This window comes from Ambystoma mexicanum, chromosome 4p (genome assembly GCF_040938575.1).
Source record: "Ambystoma mexicanum isolate Mex_15411 chromosome 4p, UKY_AmexF1_1, whole genome shotgun sequence".
Classification (NCBI taxonomy): Eukaryota; Metazoa; Chordata; class Amphibia; order Caudata; family Ambystomatidae; genus Ambystoma; species Ambystoma mexicanum.
This window is the reverse complement of record NC_090927.1, coordinates 672,535,442-672,554,979: the sequence shown is the minus strand read 5'-3', so window position 1 is coordinate 672,554,979 and position 19,538 is coordinate 672,535,442. Positions and strand designations below refer to the sequence as shown.

General features: G+C 43.1%; 1 protein-coding gene across 2 annotated transcripts in view; it reads right to left on the bottom strand.

The window, feature by feature from the left end:
- Nucleotides 1–19,538, bottom strand: part of SMAP1 (small ArfGAP 1) — a 1,420,305-nt gene that overhangs the window by 444,970 nt on the left and 955,797 nt on the right. For both annotated transcript variants that reach the window (XM_069606218.1, XM_069606219.1), the window contains one exon: nt 5,530–5,614. In XM_069606218.1, the coding sequence (XP_069462319.1) occupies nt 5,530–5,614 (85 nt within the window). The remainder of the gene's footprint in view (nt 1–5,529; nt 5,615–19,538) is intronic.

The following is a 19,538-nucleotide window of genomic DNA, read 5'->3' as shown; positions in this document are numbered from 1 at the left end:
GTCTAGTATTAAATTGAAATCTCCCCCCCAGATAATACTAGTGGTATCAAGTGTAATTAGTAATTCCAGTATATTGAGATAAAAGTCCGGGTCATCTATATTGGGGCCATAAGTGTTAACCAATGCAATCAATTTCCCTGCAACCTCTCCCCAAACCAGTAGATATCTCCCCAGGGGGTCCTCTTTATGTCCTTTGGTCTGGAATCCCAGTGATGGATGCAGTATGGTCATGACTCCTCGTGCCTGAGTGGAATATTCTGTGTGGTATCTTTGCTTGCCCCATGCGGCCAGTATACTTGTGTTGCTGGGGCCCTGTGTATGTGTTTCCTGTAACATGGCTATATGGGGAGAGTGTCTGTTAATGTAAGTTCCTATTTTCCTAGTTTTGGAGGGATTGTTCAGCCCCCTGACGTTCCATGACAGCAGTCTGATTTTCATCCCTTTGCCATTGTCAGTGCCACCCGCCATCGTATCTGTTCACAATTGCAGTGTTATCCAAATACCGTTCAACATGCATAGCGCAATTATCTGTTCGACCTTCAACAAAGCAACTTTTCAACTGTTCAACAAAAGATCTGTCTTCTCCCCTTCCCCCCAACCCCCACCCCCATCATCCGCCCCAACTGGATGATTTAACCTTACAAACTGTTGGAGATCTCCTGGGGTTGCCATGTTGTCGCTGTATGGCCGCCCGCTCGAGCTTGCAGTCCGACTTCCACATTTTCCTGTGGTGCACCACCGCTTGTTTTGTCTTATTCCTGTTCCGTTTTTTGTGGTAGGCATGTGCTTTGATTCTTCTTGCATCAGGATATCATCAGTCCGCCTCGGGGTGGGGTTCGCCATTTTGATCCGGGCCTCGGCCGACTGGGGGCAGAGGTATATGTGACTCGATATAGGCCATTGCAACCGCCGGATTCTCAAAGAAATGCGCTCTTCCTCCATGCTGAATACGCATTTTGGCAGGGAATATTAATGCATACTGGACCTGATGTGCTCGTAAAAGTCTTTTCACTGGTTCGTAGGATCGTCGGTTGGCCTGTACGCCTGCCGAAAAATCTGGGTATATGTGGATACGCTTCTCCTCATAGTGTAGTGTACCTTGCTCACAAGATTTTTTAAGAATCGCATCTCTGTCCCTGTAATTTAGGAGGCGCGTTATTATAGTGCGGGGTGGCGCCCCTGGTTTTGGTGTTGGAGCCAGTGCGCGATGTGCCCTTTCTATCAGAAAGTGTTCTGAGAAAATTTCAGGTCCGAAGAGGGTCTGCAGGAGAGCTTCTACTTGTTGTTCCATTGCTCCTTTGCCAAACTTTTCAGATACCCCAACAATTCTTATGTTATTTCTTCTAGAACGAGATTCAAGATCCTCGCATTTAGACTGTATTCTGAGAAATTTGTTTTTTTAATTGCGTTATGTCTCGAGCATGACTTGCGATAGTGTCCTCGTTGTTACTAATTCTGCCTTCGACTTCTGTTATTCTGGAGCTTTCTTTATCCACTCTGGCCTTCAATGACCCAATAGTTGAGACAATGTCATCCAGTTTCACATTTATCACAAGGAAGCCATTTTGTACAATCGTGGTTAACTTGTCGACCTCACTTACAACTTCAGTTCCAACGTTGGGGGCAGCGGATGTTTCTGCCATCGAGTCCATCCCTTGGCTGTTGGTGAACGAGTCCATTGGGTCCCTTTTCCTAGCCCCCGCTCCTTTTGTTGGTTTATCAGGCATTAGTGCTTGTCCTCGTGGCTAGGGCCAGCAGTCTATTCAGCATCACCTCCTCCTCGCAGCACTCACAACACGTGGCTTAATGGCGGTTTCGGTACGTGCCGCTTGACCGTCTCACAGGGTTAATGTGCCGTCCACACTCCTCTCCTGTTCCTGCTGTACCTTCGCTGTTCTCCTTCCCACCACTGACACAACGGCCACCTCAGCTTGTATGACGCGTCCTTCGGTTTACTCGCTTGTTGGTGTCGGATCGCCGGACCTCTATGGTCTGCCGGCTAGAGCGTCTGTGGTTGCCTCCAACATCCGCGTGGATCTGGGAGGCGGCCCGCGTCCCCCACTCCCACCGCCAACAGTTGCATGCTCTCTATTTCCGTCCTACAACAGCGTTTTTCTTCTGGATTTCTGCCGTTGAATGCAGGATTGTTCAGCTACAGCCTCCACTCTTCAAAATCATCCGCGCGGTGCTCCAAGTTAGGATCGTGATATTCAGGATATTTGTCGAAACGGAGCTCGCGCTCTAGGCAGCCATTTTGCATCACGCTCAACAGCGCCCCCCGTATTCCCTATTTTTTTATGCTGGGAGTAAAATGATTTTTTAGAGAGGCAAAAAGTAAGTCAGACCAACAAAAGGAGTATTTTAAAGCAAGTAAAATAGGTTTTAACTGTAAAATAGAAATGATTTGTAATAAATATTTCTTTGCAACAAGTTATTTGTGTACATTAAAGAGACACATTAAAGAGATATCAGATCAGATAATAGAAGAGTTTCTTCTTGAGGCACTAGGTGTACTACTAGTCCAAAAATATCCATGAAGCTGTATGGATGAAAGCAGGGAAACATGCTCCTATGTGCCTGTTTCCTATTTCTATTAGGAGTATTTGTACTCCCTATTTTAATTATTGGGGAATATTTGCCTATTTTTAGGGCGTAAAGGTGCCTGATACACCCCTTATCTGTAGGGCTGTACCCAGCCTTATCCAACTGGTTTATTACATTTTGGACTGCCTCAGAAGTATTCTGTTGATGCCTCTCACTGTGACAATTTACAAATGAATGTCTGGGAATGTGTAATGGGTTAGCTCTGAAAGGATGGCCCTGCACGATCACTTGCACGATCCAGAGAAATTATAGAATGTGTTCCCTCTTGTGAGCTTGTAGTGAAGTGTTTAGGCAGAATGGGTGGCCAGCCAGGGACAACCAATCTCTTAATAATCTCTTGCCTTATTACCTTGTAGACTAATCTGAGTCTGGATTCCACCTAACAAAGCGGGGTCCGGACTGCAACTCATAAGAGGAATCAAAATCATGGGGCAATGTTACAACTTCTGGGATATCCCTGCTCACACGGCCTATGTAGCAGTCACTGTTTCATTTAAGGGAACTCAAGTCACAAAGCAAACAGGATGAACAATTATGGAAGAGGTGAAAAGTGGTCCTCCCTGAAAAGATATTACCTCATTGGGTGCTTTATTTTATGAGTGTTGTTACCATTGTGAGATACTGCCTCAGTGGTCCTAGCCTGGATTGATGGTGTGTTTGCACAAATGTGAATTGGGTTTCACACTTATCTTATTTAGTGGCACTATTGTTGGACAGTAATCGTGAAGAGTGCCCAGCCACTACCCCCATTTTTACCTCCGCACAATCGCTGTAGTAAAATTAATCGAGGTGGAGGATTCAGGGGACTTGCTCTGTAATGACACTAGCGCAAAAACAGTGTTTACATGGTCATAATCCATCTAATGTATTTACCAGATGGCAACTGTAGCATGTTATGTGTGTGGGCTCCCTCCTCACTTCCAGTAGACAGTCAAACATATCTGCACAGGTTTCATCATAGACCACACTTTCTGGCCCCAAAACCCACACTAAAAATACAAAATGTAAACCCACCTACATAGCTTGAAAACATTCTTCCTTAACTTGCACTCCTCCGAATTGAGAAGTTGGGAATGCCTTGGCCTCTGAAGAATCCACTACTGTAACAGCTGTTACATGGAGATCAGCGAGAAAGATTTGAAGACTCTGCATAGTATTCAAGAGCGCAGCATGCAGGTTCTTAGCTTTAGCATACATGATCTCACATGAAACCCAATAGATGAATAACTGCACTTGCGTTCCGTTCAACAATGCAAACTTATAAAGATGCTATTCATCACACGAAGAGCCATTCTGAGCACAGGCATGAAGTGCATCATGAAGAGGAAGAATCACTATAGCCCATCAAGGAACAACCGCGGCACCTCTGCAAACAGACGCCATCAACCTTCTTGCCAGAGAAAAGAAAGCTGGGATAAGTAGGGCTTGAGGAGCACAACTTCAGGAAGGCATTACGATCTATTTTTGTTCATGACACCTTTGGAAATGGATAATCCAGATGTTTTTTAAATGGCTCATTGACAGTCTCTTTATTTGCTGTAAACATCTTCTGCTGGCTGGACTTTTGCGAATGCAACTTAACTCTCTGCTTTTAATAAAACCGGTTATCCTTTTTCTTCTTCAACCCCCTTGCCTCTCTGGTGCTCAGATGTTTATCTGTTTGGACAGAGAGCGAAACAAAACCCCATATAAATAAAAACAAAGCCTTCCAGAGAATCATTTGTATTGTCTGTATGGGATGTTCAGTGATACGATTTTGAATAAATAATACAAATATATATTACAAGGTGCACACATGAACACTGCTTGTCCAGATTATTTTGTTTCAGACCATTAACTCAAATGCAAACATGTTAGAAGTATATTCAATACAAAAAACTAAATGACACGGTTTGACCTTACTGATAGCAGCTTCTGTGCTCCCTGTAAATGCTGGCATGTTCTTGTATGAGTATTGCTGCCATATAATGGTGCAGCCTTGCAGGGGCATTCATGGTAGAACCAGCATGACAATGTGTTTTATACTGGCAACGACATCATGAAAATACACTGGAAAATGCTCCGGTGCACTGTTGCCGATTTGCCCCAATCATCAATGTTTTACATATGGAAGATCTTTACATTCTAGAGCCTTTACCAGTTTGCTTCCACAGTGGCAACCGTGTGTGGCAACATTTTCTAAAGACAGGTTTATTTATGGCATAATGCCTAGTCTCTGTAAGCAACACTCCTCTTCATCGCCGAAACACCAGTGCCCGCGGTTTCAATTCCATAGCGAGAAGGAGGCATGCCAGCCTGGCACATGCGTAAATGGGGTAAGATCAGGTTTACAGCATTTGGACATAAACGGAGGACAGCCTTCTTTCCAGTTAATAAAAGGGTTTGCAGCAAGAAAAACATCATCCTACCAAAGAGGGATAAAGGGGTGTAAAAGTAAAAGGAAGTGAAGCCCACTGTCAACAAAATCAGCGGATCTAAACACCGGATAAGTGAGAAGCCTAGAAGAAGGGGGCAACAGGCGTTTTCGTGGCAATGAAAGGCGCATCCCTTTTGTGTAAAATAAAAGAAGGCATCGCTAGCTTTCTGATACTTGTAAATCACATAATAAGGGATACGACACGTTTATATTTAAATTCTAAAATATGACAGTCTTCCCAGGCTTTGAAGATCTCTCGGATAGCCTGACCTTCCCTCGGGGTCTCATTACTTGTAGTTTGGGAAAGACAGGGCGCTGACAGACCCGGCCCCCTTATCAGAGGATTCCTTTATTGTTCCTGCTCTTCAGATTTAATCGTGCTATTTGACGCTCGGCTAACAATATCTGCTGGCATTTTGTAAGATAAAGCTGTGATGCTAATTTCAGAAAAGGTTTGCGTGCATCAGGTCTGTAACTGATAAGAGTGAATTCATTTATTTACGACTTACCAAGTCCTAAAAGATCGATGGTGGGTTCCGGTGCTTTCTTTGGACTTGCTTTAAAATCTAAGTGTTGCTCTTCTTTTTTTGGAGTCTGAAAGAGGGAAAAACCAAACATCGCTCTGGTTATTTATAGGCATATAAAACAAAATATATACTGTAAAATACACCCAACTAAAACGGTCATTTTGCAAATAAGAGACAGCGGGCCTTATTAAAAGTACAGCAGTGCAGGGAAAAAATTGTGCTAATGCAGTGGTAACAGGGTTACCGCACCACCGTACTACAACTTTGGTAGTGAGGTAGAGGAAAACCTTCTGCCAAATGCTGGAGGTAATTCCACTGCCGTACCGCCAAAAATCGCAGAATTACCACGAGTGGTAATTCTGCTGAAATATGGACTCCAAATGGGAACTAGCACCGCCATACTTCTGCTAGTAATCTGGCGGTAATACTGCCACACCAAGTGGCAGTAACAGTAATTCTGTTTGGCGGTATTCCGATGGGATTACCACCGGAATACCGCCAAACTTCTAACGAGTCCCATTACCTTTTATGATTACTTCTAGGGATCAAAGCATGACAAGACCACGCTCTAAAAGTATGCAATGATGATTACAATCTGCAAATGTGGAAACACAACAGGCAGTACTTTGACAGTCATTCTTAACGAGCAATAATGTCGCTCAGTTAAACATTGTGATCCCATTATAAACCTTATAAATTACCTTTGAAGCAGTGACGACCCATTCACATCTCTGATATAATCCGCATTTCAGATACATCAAGCTGTAGCAAGAACAGTCATAGCATAGAAAACCAAGTCCACTTGGCACCTCATCCTGTTTAGCATGCCATGCAAGGATATTTCCATCTTCCCATACAATTTCACTTTCGATCTTCTCCCCAGGCACCCAGCCCCCCCTGATCTCCATTTCCTTTTCCCCTCTACTCCCTTTTAATATGGCCCTATTCTCCATTTCCATTCAACCGCCCATTTCTGCCTTCCCCTCTTCTACTTGTCCTTCTTATGTCCCATCTTTACCTCCTTTCTTCCCCTTTCCTCGCTTACCAATGCCCCTGCTCAGTCTTCCTCTCCCTTTTCAACTACCATCATCCTTTCAATCGTTCACTGCTCTCCATTTCTACCCTTCCCTCTTCTTCCTGTCAACTTCCCCTCCTCTTTCCATCTCTCACTCATGTAATTTCCCACCACCACCTCATGTCCTGTTCCAACTACAAGTGACCCAGTCAAACTCCACTCGTATCTATTTACATCCCTATCCCATACATTTCCATCTCCCACTTCTCTGACCTTCAATCTTCTGATTCTCTCAATTCCATGCGACCTCTCCCCCTTCCAGTTCATGCTTCCCTCAGATAGTGTTCCCGACACCTCCTCCTCGCCCCCTCTTTCCTTTTATCTTCCTAGTCTAAACTAGCAAAACCAGAGCAGATTTGCCTGAGCAAAGACTGGGAATGTGGAAGCATATAAATACCTTCACTGGCTTCATATTTGTATTGCCAGACATATAATACACGTTGTGATTAGCAGTCTCTTGGAAACACATCGCACGGTTTTAATTTATGTCTTGGAACATATGTTTCACAAATATATGTGTACGCGCTTGCATGTGCCTCTCAGATACCATAGGTGCGTGTTAGAATTGGGATATGTTTGAAGCAGCACATATCTAAAGGCCTTCTCTTAACTCTCATATTACAATATAAAATTATATAGCACTTAAGGGCAGATTCTTCCACTTCGAAGAGCTATAATAATCTGTTATTACGCAACTCAGTGGTACTTCATTTATCAGCCTCAGAAGGATGAAGGGAAGACTACAGCTGCAAAGTGATCTCTGAAGTCTGCATTTACCTTGCTGAGCTATTGTACTTGTTTAAGCATCTCTAATAACTTGAACAGGGGGTAGGAAATTATTCATCTGCATGGTTACATTGAGACTCGCAGTATGGTGTGACCCGCAACAAAAAGCTTCAGGCCTCTAAAGGGGACAGAATATTTGGCGGACAGGGACATCGTTTGCACCTTGATCGTTTTGGACTAAGCAGCTAGAGCAGCTTGGGGCATCAACAGACGAGAGCATATTTCTCAACACAGAAGAGATGCTCACTGGCTTCCAGTACAAGCGAGAATTCTCCACAAAACTCTCACCATTACCCACAAATGCATCCCTGACAACACCCCCATCTATCTCAGTCATAGTATTTCTTGAAAAACCACGACCAGAACACTTCGATCTAGCGCCAATACACACCTCCACATCCCAAGCTTCACAACATCCAGGGCAGGTAACGCCAGCTTCCCCACAGCAGCGCCTCGCATCTGGAACTAACTCCCTACCCATCTCAGCAACAAAACCTCATTCCCAAAATGTAAGAACCAATTAAAAACCTGGTTGTTCAACAAATACTAACAGTGCTAGCAGAACATAGCCTGTCTCTTTATGCTGAACACTGATCAATCCACTCGTCGCTGCGTCTACTTCTGTGGAACCCACATCTGTCCTCTTCACATCTATGTAACTGCCCTTGACTCCCAAGATGGTTGTTAGGCGATCAAGACGCCAAAAAATGTATGCAACTGCCTAAGTTGTAAGTAACAGCCTAAGTTTCCTAAGACATTCGTAACTGCTTAAGATGCCTATATTGTATGCATGTAACCTACGTCGTTATACCCAAGAGTTTGGGCATGTAATCAAATACAATAAATAAATAAAAATAAATGAACAACACCTGGAGCCAGCGGTCTCAGGATGCCAGAACACAAACCAAGATTTAAGGCACTAGCGCTCCCCAGAACGACAGTCGATTAGTGGGACACCAGGTTTACTCTCAGGGCGGGGAACTGATAAAGGGGAACAAAGAGAATAACATGATCTATAATTTGTGCCAGGGAGAGCAAAGAGCGATGCCCATACAGTGGCGAAGGCATGTTGGGGGTGCCGACGTGTCTGGGATGAGAAAAGGGTTGCTTTGTCCGCAAGGACCAGGCTGACCTCTAAGTTGTCTGCTGAGTTCATGTTGATAACCAGGTGCATGTCACGTGATTAGGATCGCAGGAGGGTGGTGCCAGTCGAATTTAACCAATTTCTTTGCAATATTCCAAGATGGACGAGGACGTTACCCACGTGTGGTGAAGATAGCAGAGAAGACAGCAGACCCAATTGGAGAATGGGATCTAAGTAACTATTAGCATGTATGTAGACGGTAGCCAATGAGAGTGGGGGATTAACACTACATTGAGTGCATCATGAGCGACAGATTTTGTGTTTATAACATGAATCATGTACGAGGAACATCAGAGAGGTCTATGGCAATGGATTTGTAATACCCTGTCACCTTTTTCTTTTGTATACAAAACAAAATCTCGTCTTTCTCGAAAAATGGTGCCCCTAGTCGTTTTCCCTAGTGAGTTGTATTTTCTTGGTCTGATCGTTGGAGAGTTGCTCTACAATACTCAACATCTTAAAAAGAGTTCTACCTTTTTTCCATGCAGTGTGTTGGTGGTAAATATAGAGGTGATTAGACTACTGTAGGTCTTTTTCTGGTCCTATCCACTTACCATTTTGCTCAGACTTCAGAAACATCCCTTATCACTAATTTAAATATATTTTCTTTCATTAATATTAAGATCACTCGAGTTTAGGTGATTTTACTGAAGTTTATTTTGAGAAAGCAAACAATAGCACGACACTTAACAACAACATAACGTTAAAAAAAACTTCAAAAATAATACTTTCCCTGAAAATGGGGGATAGAACACTAACACTCTACACCGGGGCAGTGCTACAAGACCAACCAATGTAAAATCTGGGTCAACTCCTTCCCCAAACTCTAATCACTTCCCCGTCAATCTACTCTTGCTTAACTTAGAGTTATCACTGAACTTTTAAATAGGGGACTACACTTGTACCCTCTTCCATCCAGTTGACCTTCAAGAATGTTTAAGTGTTTGTGGTTAAACAGGTCACTACTACAAATGGAGTGTAATATTATTTTTAAACATGATGCGTCTTAAAACTTAGTGAAATTAGATATATCTTTCTATATGTATGGTCAAGCTGATCTCGCCATATGAAACACACTTTTTGGGCTGCTTATAAGTTGCTGCTGTTCAATCAATCTGCAGGAAACTTTCCCAAAAATATAGACTTAACTCTGAATCTTTTTGGAAACTTTGGTGCAAAAATATCAGGGGGAAGGGCCGGGGGGTGTCGGAGAGACGCGCCAACGTTTTTGAAATCAGGACTGACTTGAATGGGGAAAAAAGTATGTTGCACTTATAGCCTGAACAGTAGATGGATTTTCTGTAAACGTATGCAAGAAGCGGTAGCCCGATCCTGAAAGACTGCTTTTGAAAATTTGGTGTTAATCGGTTCAGCACATTTTAAAAAAAATGGCAAAAAAGCAGGTGAAAAAAATGAGTGATCTCTTGGTCCAGTCCGTGTACTCACTTACTGATTTGGTGTCCGTAGATGCCTCTACAGCGAGCAGGGAGGTGTGTAACATTAACAAAAGTCGAACAAAGGCGCTGATTGGTCAACAGAGAAAGTGATGCAACGTCAAACATTTTTAAATGGACACTATGTTGGATCTTCAACCTCAGCCCGTAGTCTGCCTACAATGTGCTACATATGAAATAACCTCTGGGAAGGTGGAAGGTGGTCAGGATTGGGTGAAATGTGTAGCAAAGTACAAATCAAAGGCATTTGCTTTCTGATTTTAGAGGTGTGAAGGCATCAGGAAATAGACACAGAAAACAGAGTAAAGTTTGGTCTATAAACTTTTATTAAAATCACGATGAGGTAGGAATAAGGCCTACTTGGCCCTATGCTAAGGTGGGATTTCCCTACCTAAATAAAACTAAGAATAGTCTGTGTAAGGAAGTCCAAAGTAAATATCTGTGTCCAAAACCTATACTTGCCCTCTTTGTTCAAACAGTGTAGGGATGTCAGCTTCAAATTAATAAGTGTTCAAACTAAAGTTCAGTGCTTCTTCCAGTTCTTGGTCGGAAAGGGGCTCTCCCTTCCCCAGGATTCCAAGTAGTTCAATGTCACTCAAAAGGGGTTCCCTTCCCCAAGCTTTCAAGTCTCTCACTGTTTTCACAACAACTCAATTCCTCAGGATTCTTCCCATCTTTCAGGCTCTTGGCTCTTTCATCAAAATCATAATGTTCAACTCTTTAAATTCACAAAGCACAGGCTTTTCTGTTTGTTCAACAATAAACTCATAAGTGCTTCAAGTGGCGTTTCCTAAGTGGGGTGTATTCGGTCTAGTCGCAGTTGTCGGACCACATGGCCCAACCATTACAGGTTACGCAACCGACCCACTTGATTGGCTTCTTTTTAACAGTTGTAACACCATAGCTTCAGTTCAACAGTGCTATCCGAATTATATTCTGGCAGTCTTTTCCCAATACTTGTCTTTGCTACTATTCACTTGTTGAAGTATCACAATATTTTCATAGTTTAGCCACAACTTGTACAATTCTTCTTTCCTTATCGATTTTTTTCAACTTCAATAGTTCATAGTTCATCACAATCATTACAAATGCTTGCTTTCTGATTCACAGTTCCTTTGTACCAGTGACCATTTTTCTTGGCTTTTCATGCACGTGGCATTCACTCATTATCACTTTTCTTTGGTTCGGTATTCAAAATGTTTAATGCTCAAAACAAGGAAATGTCACATTCCCAGTTCACTCTCCTGCTGGGAATTTGCACCTCTTTCACTTTCCACTTTCACTTTCTGGCCCTTACTCTGCCTTTTGAATTGCTTTACAGTTTGGTATTCTCAAACCGCTCTTTTTATAAAGTTCATCAACCTTACAACATTGTTTGCATCCAGCATCTGTGTTTTGCCTTTCCGGTGCTGCAATCACATTGCCTCTGCTTACGCTCGCGAGCGTTCCAACCTTCTCTCACCATGCGTCTCATACCACAGCCTCCAAAAGTCACACAGCCTCACTTGACTCACCAGGGATGCTGTATTTTGTCTGCTCTGGTCTGCTCTTCGTGGCGGCTGCTACTGGCTCGGAAGGCCCTTCTTCTCGGGTCTCCGACACCTCAGGCTGTTGAAGGGGATGCCCTCTCAACTCCTGGAGGTCAGCAGCCTGTCCCTGCCACCGGAGACCTTCCGACAAAGGCAGCTAGTCTGCTTCCATTGAAACGACTCTGCAGCACCACAGCACTTCAGACACGTGTCTCGCTGCTTCTTCCTCCGGCCTCTCCGTCTGCAAGCATTCCACAGGAGTTTCCGTTCTCTCCGTTAGCCTCACCTGAGCAGGCAATTTATTCTGCCCCTTTGGCTTCAGGTGCAGGCTATTCATGTCAATTACACAGCAGTCTTGGTACTCGGAATCCCTCTGCCTCGTCCCAGTACCAGAGAGGTGTTAGTGTGTGTTTGAACTAATACAGAATGGATGGGTGTTCCTAGGTGGTCTCTCCCTCATCTCAGTACCATAGTGGTATTTAGGTCTGTCTGAATTAATAAAGAAAGAATGTCTGTTCCTATGTGGCCTCCCCGTCCCAGTACCATATTGATATATTTTGGGAGATGATTTTCTAACCCAATGGGGGAGGGATTGGAAAAACCCAATAAAAGCCTGCGGGACATCTGATTCCTGATGAAAGGGAAATGGGGACTACAGCATCTCACCTAAGGGTGCCTCAACCAGACTTCCCAAGTCTCCTCCTCCCAGGTGTTCCTCCCTCGCATATCCATCCCCAGGATAAGGATCCAAAAGAAATAGCCTTTCCCTGGCCACCTGGGGGGAGGATAATCCAGGGAAAGAAGCAAGGATGGCCTCAGAACCCACACAGTGGGCACCTACATGTGTAGGTACTAACTGCGATGTTCATGGACATTGAAATGTTAGGTCCCTCGCAGAATACATTACACTTGTCTTGCATATGAAACACCCACGGCTTTAGGTGGCTCAGAGCTAGCCTGAGCAGAGCACCGCTAGTCAAAACTCTCCATGAGATGGGGTGCTCCTAGGGCTCCCTCAGTCCACCATGAGTAGCACCTGGCCCGAAAGTCAAGAGCACCCATTTGAGTGTGGTAGGGATGCTTTGAAAGAAATGGGTGCAGGGAAGCAGTCTGCCTGCTAAAGCAGGACAGCCAGTACCTGACTTCCAAAGGATAACTCTTCCAAATGTGTACATATGATTAGTAGTTTGCCATCATTTTACTTGTAGGGGGTTATCATAATGCACACTGGCTTTTCTGTTTATTTCTTGTATATGCACAGAAGGGTTTCAGGCTTTAATCACCGTGCACCGGCTAGTTTGCATTTGTCCTGGGTGATTCTAGCACCAGCTGAAAACGTCGGAAAATTATCTTACACCTATAGATCTGTCTTTGGAAAGCAAAAACACATTTAAAGCGACACAGCATTTAATTTGAGAAGAAATGTGCCTCTCTAGGGTACATATGCTCATGCTAAAAGATTTTCCTTCGAGGGGGGTTAATGCCTACAGATTATCAGGGGAGAGGGATAAAGCAGGGTATCTCAAAACCTAAAGAAGCACTTAACAGCAATAAAGCACACTGGGCCTGGGTCATTTATTTAGAGAATTATGGTGATTTGCTCCTTAAAGTTTGTTGTTTATTTTCCAATATTTGTGGACACTCAAATGTTCTGGGATTTGTAAAACTCAATCTTACACTTTTCCCTTTTTATGTCTGTTATCAGACACAGGGAAATGCGGGGCTGGGACCTGGACTACTGGGGCCCTCTTTTCCCAGGCCTGTTTGATGTTGTGGTTTTTGTTATAATCAGGGCCAGGGAAACGTGCGCCTGGGGCCTGGTACAGGCCAGGCACGAGTCTTCTCTTCTTTGGAAGATGGTTATGCACTGTTTGGTGTCTTTGTACATTTTGAAGCTGTAGGCTCTGTGTCAACCACACTAATCAAAAGTGCACGCATGAAGATCTTGGGTGGATGGCTCAATTTAAAAAAAATGTAATGCCATGCTAAAGTCATGTAGAAATGCACAACCAACTTTATGCTTATTACACCTGTCTTTTTCTATTTGTAGACCCATTTCTTTTGATCTTTTCCACACATGTCAGAGTAATTCTGGATAAGTTTAAGGTCTTGCAATCAACTAGTCAAGGCAACAAGAACTCGGTCTTTGTTCTATGGAAGAAATGATGCAGAGACATAATGTTAGATCTCGACATCAAGTTAGAGACACTACAAACAAATCCAGACATTGCAAAAAAAATGTTATGGAGACGTGATTGGTGCTCAACTTGTGACCAAAAAGAAACAATCGAATAATGAAACATGTTCCACATGAGAAAAGAGCCCTTAACGAAATTCAAAACTTCTGGAAATTATTTCCGGAGTTACACCGACGAAAACTGTATATGGAATTCCGTTTAAATCTGTTTAAAACAAGAGAAAAAACTAATATATGGGCAGGAACTAGCAATGTGAGTGACCAATGCAGACTTTGCAAAGCTAATGAGGAAACCTTAAAACATTTACCTTTGTTCTGCCCTATGCTCTGACAAGAAAGAAGAAAACATTTGGGAAGATTCATTGAAAAACGTCCAACATTAACCGATCTAGATTGGTGGCAGATAATGTTCGATGAGACACAGGGCATTGACGATTACATTGACCTTCTTTCTTGAAGAAATATTGTTACGTTTTCATTCTGTACATGAGGAATTTGAAAAGATTGTTTTTTCTTTTTTTCTGTTTTTTTTTTTTTTAAGTGACATAGACCAAAATGATGTGAGTGGCTCAAAGATGGACAAGTATATGCCTTTGCATTATTTTTAGTTTTCATTTTTAGCTTTTCTTTATTTTCTCTTTCTTCCTCCTTTATAGTTTTGCCAGTTCGGTCTCTGTAGAACAATATGTTGATTTGAAGAGTTTTTGTATTAATGTTGACACAATTATTTACCAATGAGTTGTATTTTAAAGGTTTGCAATAAACCATATAAAATAAAAAATAAAAAAGTAATTCTGGATAAATGTGGTTTATTGAAAAAAAGCCTTTATAGCTCCAAATGTATATTTCATGGCAAATTGCAACGATACATATCAAGTCACATATCCTAAACTATTATTTTCAAAGTTAACAATAATTACCTGTGGTTGTTTGCAATTCAACATTGGCTGACATATTGTTAACACCGATTTCACTAAATAGCTCAAAGTATATAACACAGTAGCACCAAATTATAAAAACCAAGGTCATGTGAGGTACCAAGATGCTTTACATATATGTTCAGCAAATGAGCCCACTAATCTCCAATCATCCACACAAGGTTTTTTCTTAGGTCAATGCTTTTAGCAATGCTCAGAATTCAATTCAAACTCTCGCTCCACAAACAAAATACCCAATTGGCCCCTTCTGGTGTCTGTGGATAAAGCATAGGTCTATGATCAGCGACAGTCCTCTTTCACTGCAGGATGTGAAAAAACGATGGCAGAGGATCCAAATAACAGGTGTGATCCGTCTAGGAACAACTGTTTGTGTTCGCGGACATCAGCTGAGGGACACACATAATCCCTTCTTTTTCTACCATTATATCTTCAACTTACTCTGATTGTCTGCCTTCAAGCAGTTACAGAGGTGTCCACAAACCAGTAGTACTAACTCTCAATTTAGCCTTCTCACATGAACTTAACATTTGTTGTACATTTTGTTTATTAGTTTTGGACAACTGCAGCTTACAATACAAACTCCTGCCCTCCCATCCTCCACCCCTCCTCCTTATCAGAGGACGACCTTCTTCTTTCTGCATTCCAAATTGTTCACAAGTCTTCATAAAATATGCAGAATTCTGATCTCGGTGGACATCATTGTAACATATAAGCTATGTTATTTATAACGCGCTTAATACCCAGAGGTTTCTAAGTGCGGACCAGGGGATCGAATCTGTGGTGCTCTGTGTCGTCTTACTTTCAAGGTGAGCATGTTGCCCCTGAGCTATCCTGCCTGAGGCTCTTTGTATGTCAGGACCAATCCCAATCCTGCTTGAAGGCCTCTTGATTCCCCTGTATATTATATGTTACCCATTCTAATGAGGCAAACCCCCAAACCTTCTGAAACCATTCCTGGTTTGTTGGGATCTGTTGCTGTTTCCAATATTGAGCTATTGCGAGCCATGCTGCTATTATTAGGGTCATGATGCCCAGTTTCTGAGATTTAGTATACTCCCTTCGACTTTGGGTCGCACATACCACACATCCAAACCAACATTTTCAACTCAGGGTGTGTATTATGAACCAGAGCCTGCTCTATCACAAGATCCCTTTACAGCTGTATTTCTAGGAGGTCGAAGCCACCACATCTAAGGATGTTATACAGGTATGTTTTAATAAACCATTTAGAAAGGGTATTAAGTATGTTCAAATAATAAAGCAGCTAGATAAATGTAAACATTTCAAATATGCCAACACTGTACATTCTTCCAATACAACACTCTCTTTACACCTGAAAAAATGATCATTTAGGAACTAAATAATATCTGCAATTAAATGTAAAACTTCTGTTATTATCATATGCATATATTATAAAGCAACCTTCAATACCTTTATAAAAACCTGTAAATAATGTTCTTATTACAGGCTACCTCTGACATTACAATATGCATGTACTAAGAAAAGGACATCATTAATGATTGGTAACCAGTTATTACTTTTCATTTGTGATGTCACAATGTCTGCTGCTTGAGGCAGAACCTCACAGAATTCCAGCTACAATTGCAGAAGTACATTACAGCTGTGGCAAGGTTTTTACATTTATTTCTTTTAAAGTAGCATCTTTGACACTTCACAGGCGTGTCACTACAGCTACCATACTGTGTTAAAGGTTCTCAGTCAGGAATGCAAACTTGCATGTCAAAAAGGTCTCTGGAAATTAATAGAATACCTGAGTGTGTCCTTTGGGTGTGTGAGTCTGCAAAGCTGGAGACTAAAAAAGGCAAGAAAAGTTGAAAAATGTAGAGAAAACAGACATGGTTGTACCACCTGTACATGGTAACAGATTCTACTTTAAAGTTCTTAGGGAGTGAGGAAATTCACATTGTGTGTGTTCACGGACAGCAGGCACTGATCGTGGAATATGTAGTCAGGGTGGATGGGTGTGGTTGCAGTATCAGTAACGCAATCAGGCCATGCTGTTTGCGAACGCCAGCTCTCCCAGAATGAAGCCAACTGACTGCATCAGTTTGACCACATTAAATATTTGTTTACAAGTTAATTACAACTAAGACAAGGAAGGAAAGAAACTGAGCAACTAAAAATAGGTTCATGATTTGGGGAAGACGGGATATCAACTTTTTGATCACTTAATGCGTTCTGTGAAAGATTGGGGCATTGTTCGCATATACAAGTTTCACAAATAATATTCAATGTTTGTTTTAGAATAATTCTTCACGTCCTCACATCATTTGATTAATTTGAACTTGATTATTTTCGTTCCTGACATTTTGGTAGTGCGTTTTCTATTTTCTTGAGTCTTTGGCTGTAGTCAATTTCAGCTGGTGATATGGTTTTATCCTTCTTGTTTGGTTCTCGTTGTACAATGTTTTGTTGCTCAAACTTGTATTTCAAGCCCGGAAGTGAGCATTATGCTTAACATATTTTGCTTTTACTATTCAGCAACAAATAATTTCATCAAAAAAAACTTCATCTTAAAATACTCAAAAAGGAACAAACTACCATTCCCCAACCGACTGCCTTCTTTCGGCAATTCTTGGCAAAACCTTTTCAACCAATCCAATCCTTGACCTCCTGCTTATCTCGCTTCCGACTCACAACTTCTCAATCTTCTTTTGCTTCTCTTTGGCAGATAAGCAGCTTTATTTACAGCTCAAGTTTAAGGGTAGTGATTAATGCTCTAGAAGTGAATTTGCAGAGCTTGAGTAGCTTTTTACAGTGTACAGAGCACAGTGAACATTTGCTTAAACTTTGTCAAACCTTTCTGTGTAGTGTGTAAATGTAAATTCATAACGCTGCACCTCTGCCAGGGAAACAAACTTGCAGAGTTCTGTGCACTCCGGTTAGCAGTGCGTTCAGTGGTGACATATATACTTGCTGCACCTTTATGTTGTACACAATGTCCAGAGCTATTTGCATCTTCGCTGCAATCCGGGCCCGTGAGGAAACTTAGCCGACAAGAGGGCGCCAGTCCATGAGTAGAGGATAAGCTAGTGGCTCGTACTTATCCGGCTGTGACCAGGGCATATCTACATCAGAATAAGACGTGCGCACTCAGACGAAGCACTGCTGCCAACCAAAATTATACTCGGAACCGGTAGGATGGTATCAACAGATACTGCATATGGGGTAATGTATTTAGTACAGACACAAGCCGTCCCCTGATTGACATCTCATTTGTCTCCTTTAGCTCCTAGACTCCACTATAATATGCCATGCAGGCATAAGCAGGTCCTTAAACTTGTCTGCAGTCCCCCCCATTTCGTACATCCTTCTTTATTCAGGAGTCGGGGGTACTGATAAGATATTATTGCTATCATGGAATCTGAGAGGGACTGGAGCGAGGAGGGAGTCCAGGGAAATTTGATTCTCAAGGTGACAAAAGCTCTGACCCTAAGTTTCAAAAGAGTGCAAGGCGTAGACCATCAGTGGGCGCAGGCCAACATGACAGCCTGATCTTAAACTCTGTTACCCTTTGCCCTTCCTAAGGAGATTTTTGCTGCAGGGAGAAGCGTTCCTCGTGTGCATGGCTGGAGCACACGTCTGAAGGGTACAGGACCAAAGTGTGGTGATCGAAGGACTGGTGCAGGGACATGAGATGTCGGCGCCACTGGTTGGAGAGCAGAGGATGTGGTTATCTGTCGTGGTGCTTCCACGCCAGAGGGGAAAGTCTTGCAATGGCTGGGAAGCCTAGGGTCGCCGTTGCAGAACCGTGGGGATGTGCTGGAGGGTAGCGTGTTTCCCGCTCTGGCAAGCAACTGCTGAAGGGAGAGCTTTGGGCAGGCTATGGCCAGGCTTAACACGTTGCTGTGACGGAAGTGAGAGCAGGCACGGCGGGGCCCGCTGGATGTTGGCGGCACGGCCTGGGCTTTAGTTGACAAGATTGTGTGTACAGATCTGCCGGAAGGGTGTCTGTGGCCTTGGTTCCCCATCTAAGTGGTTGGTGAAGCCTGGAGGAAGGATTTTACACCAGGCCCCCAGGTCGGTGAGTTGGAGTCCGTATCTTGCTGTAAGGAGTAGGGATAACCGATGCCAGATTGGAGGACTTGTTCCTGGACGGCACATTAGTGGTTAGTGGGCTGTTTTACTGCTGGAGGCTACCGCCTTCGTAGAAGGCCTGAGCCCTAGGATGAAAGGGTGGGCCTAGTAGTGCTTTGCTGTCAGTGTGGAGATACTGGAGGAGGGATCCCTCCCATGCATTCAGGGTCTTAGTGTGCATTTTGGCCCATATTCTGCTTGGTACTTCAAAGGAGTCTTCCCACTTCCTGGCTTTGGGGGAGATACAGCGGATCGCTGCCTGCCGGCTGCAGTGCTTTCAGTGGGTTGCACAAATGTAGAAGGAGAGTGAGGATGGGCCATCAGACTCACGTGGGCCAGTGGACATACAAATGCGCCCTCCAGAAGTTTTACCAGATATTCTGCAGAAAATTGAAGCTTTGCGAGGAGAGTTGCAGGCCTCAGTGTCAGACCTCAGGTGGGAGAGTGGATGTGATTGAAAACAGGCTCGAAGGTATTGAGGCAAACCACCTTAATGCAGACATATTTGAAATGAAGTACGAAGATCGCCTGACGGGTCTTTAAACTGGAGAGGAGGATGTACAGCTCAAGTTGTATGATTAGGAGAACAGGGAACCTCTAAATACTCTACAGATTTTTGGACTGAAAGAACAAAAGAGGGAGACCCCTAGCGAGGTGCAGGGGAAGGTTGAGGCACTCATTAATTCCCAGTTAGTGAGTGACAGGGCAAAGGAGGTGGTGAAAGAAAGCGCACTGGGGCGTCATGCCAAAGGGTAAATGTCCTAGATCAG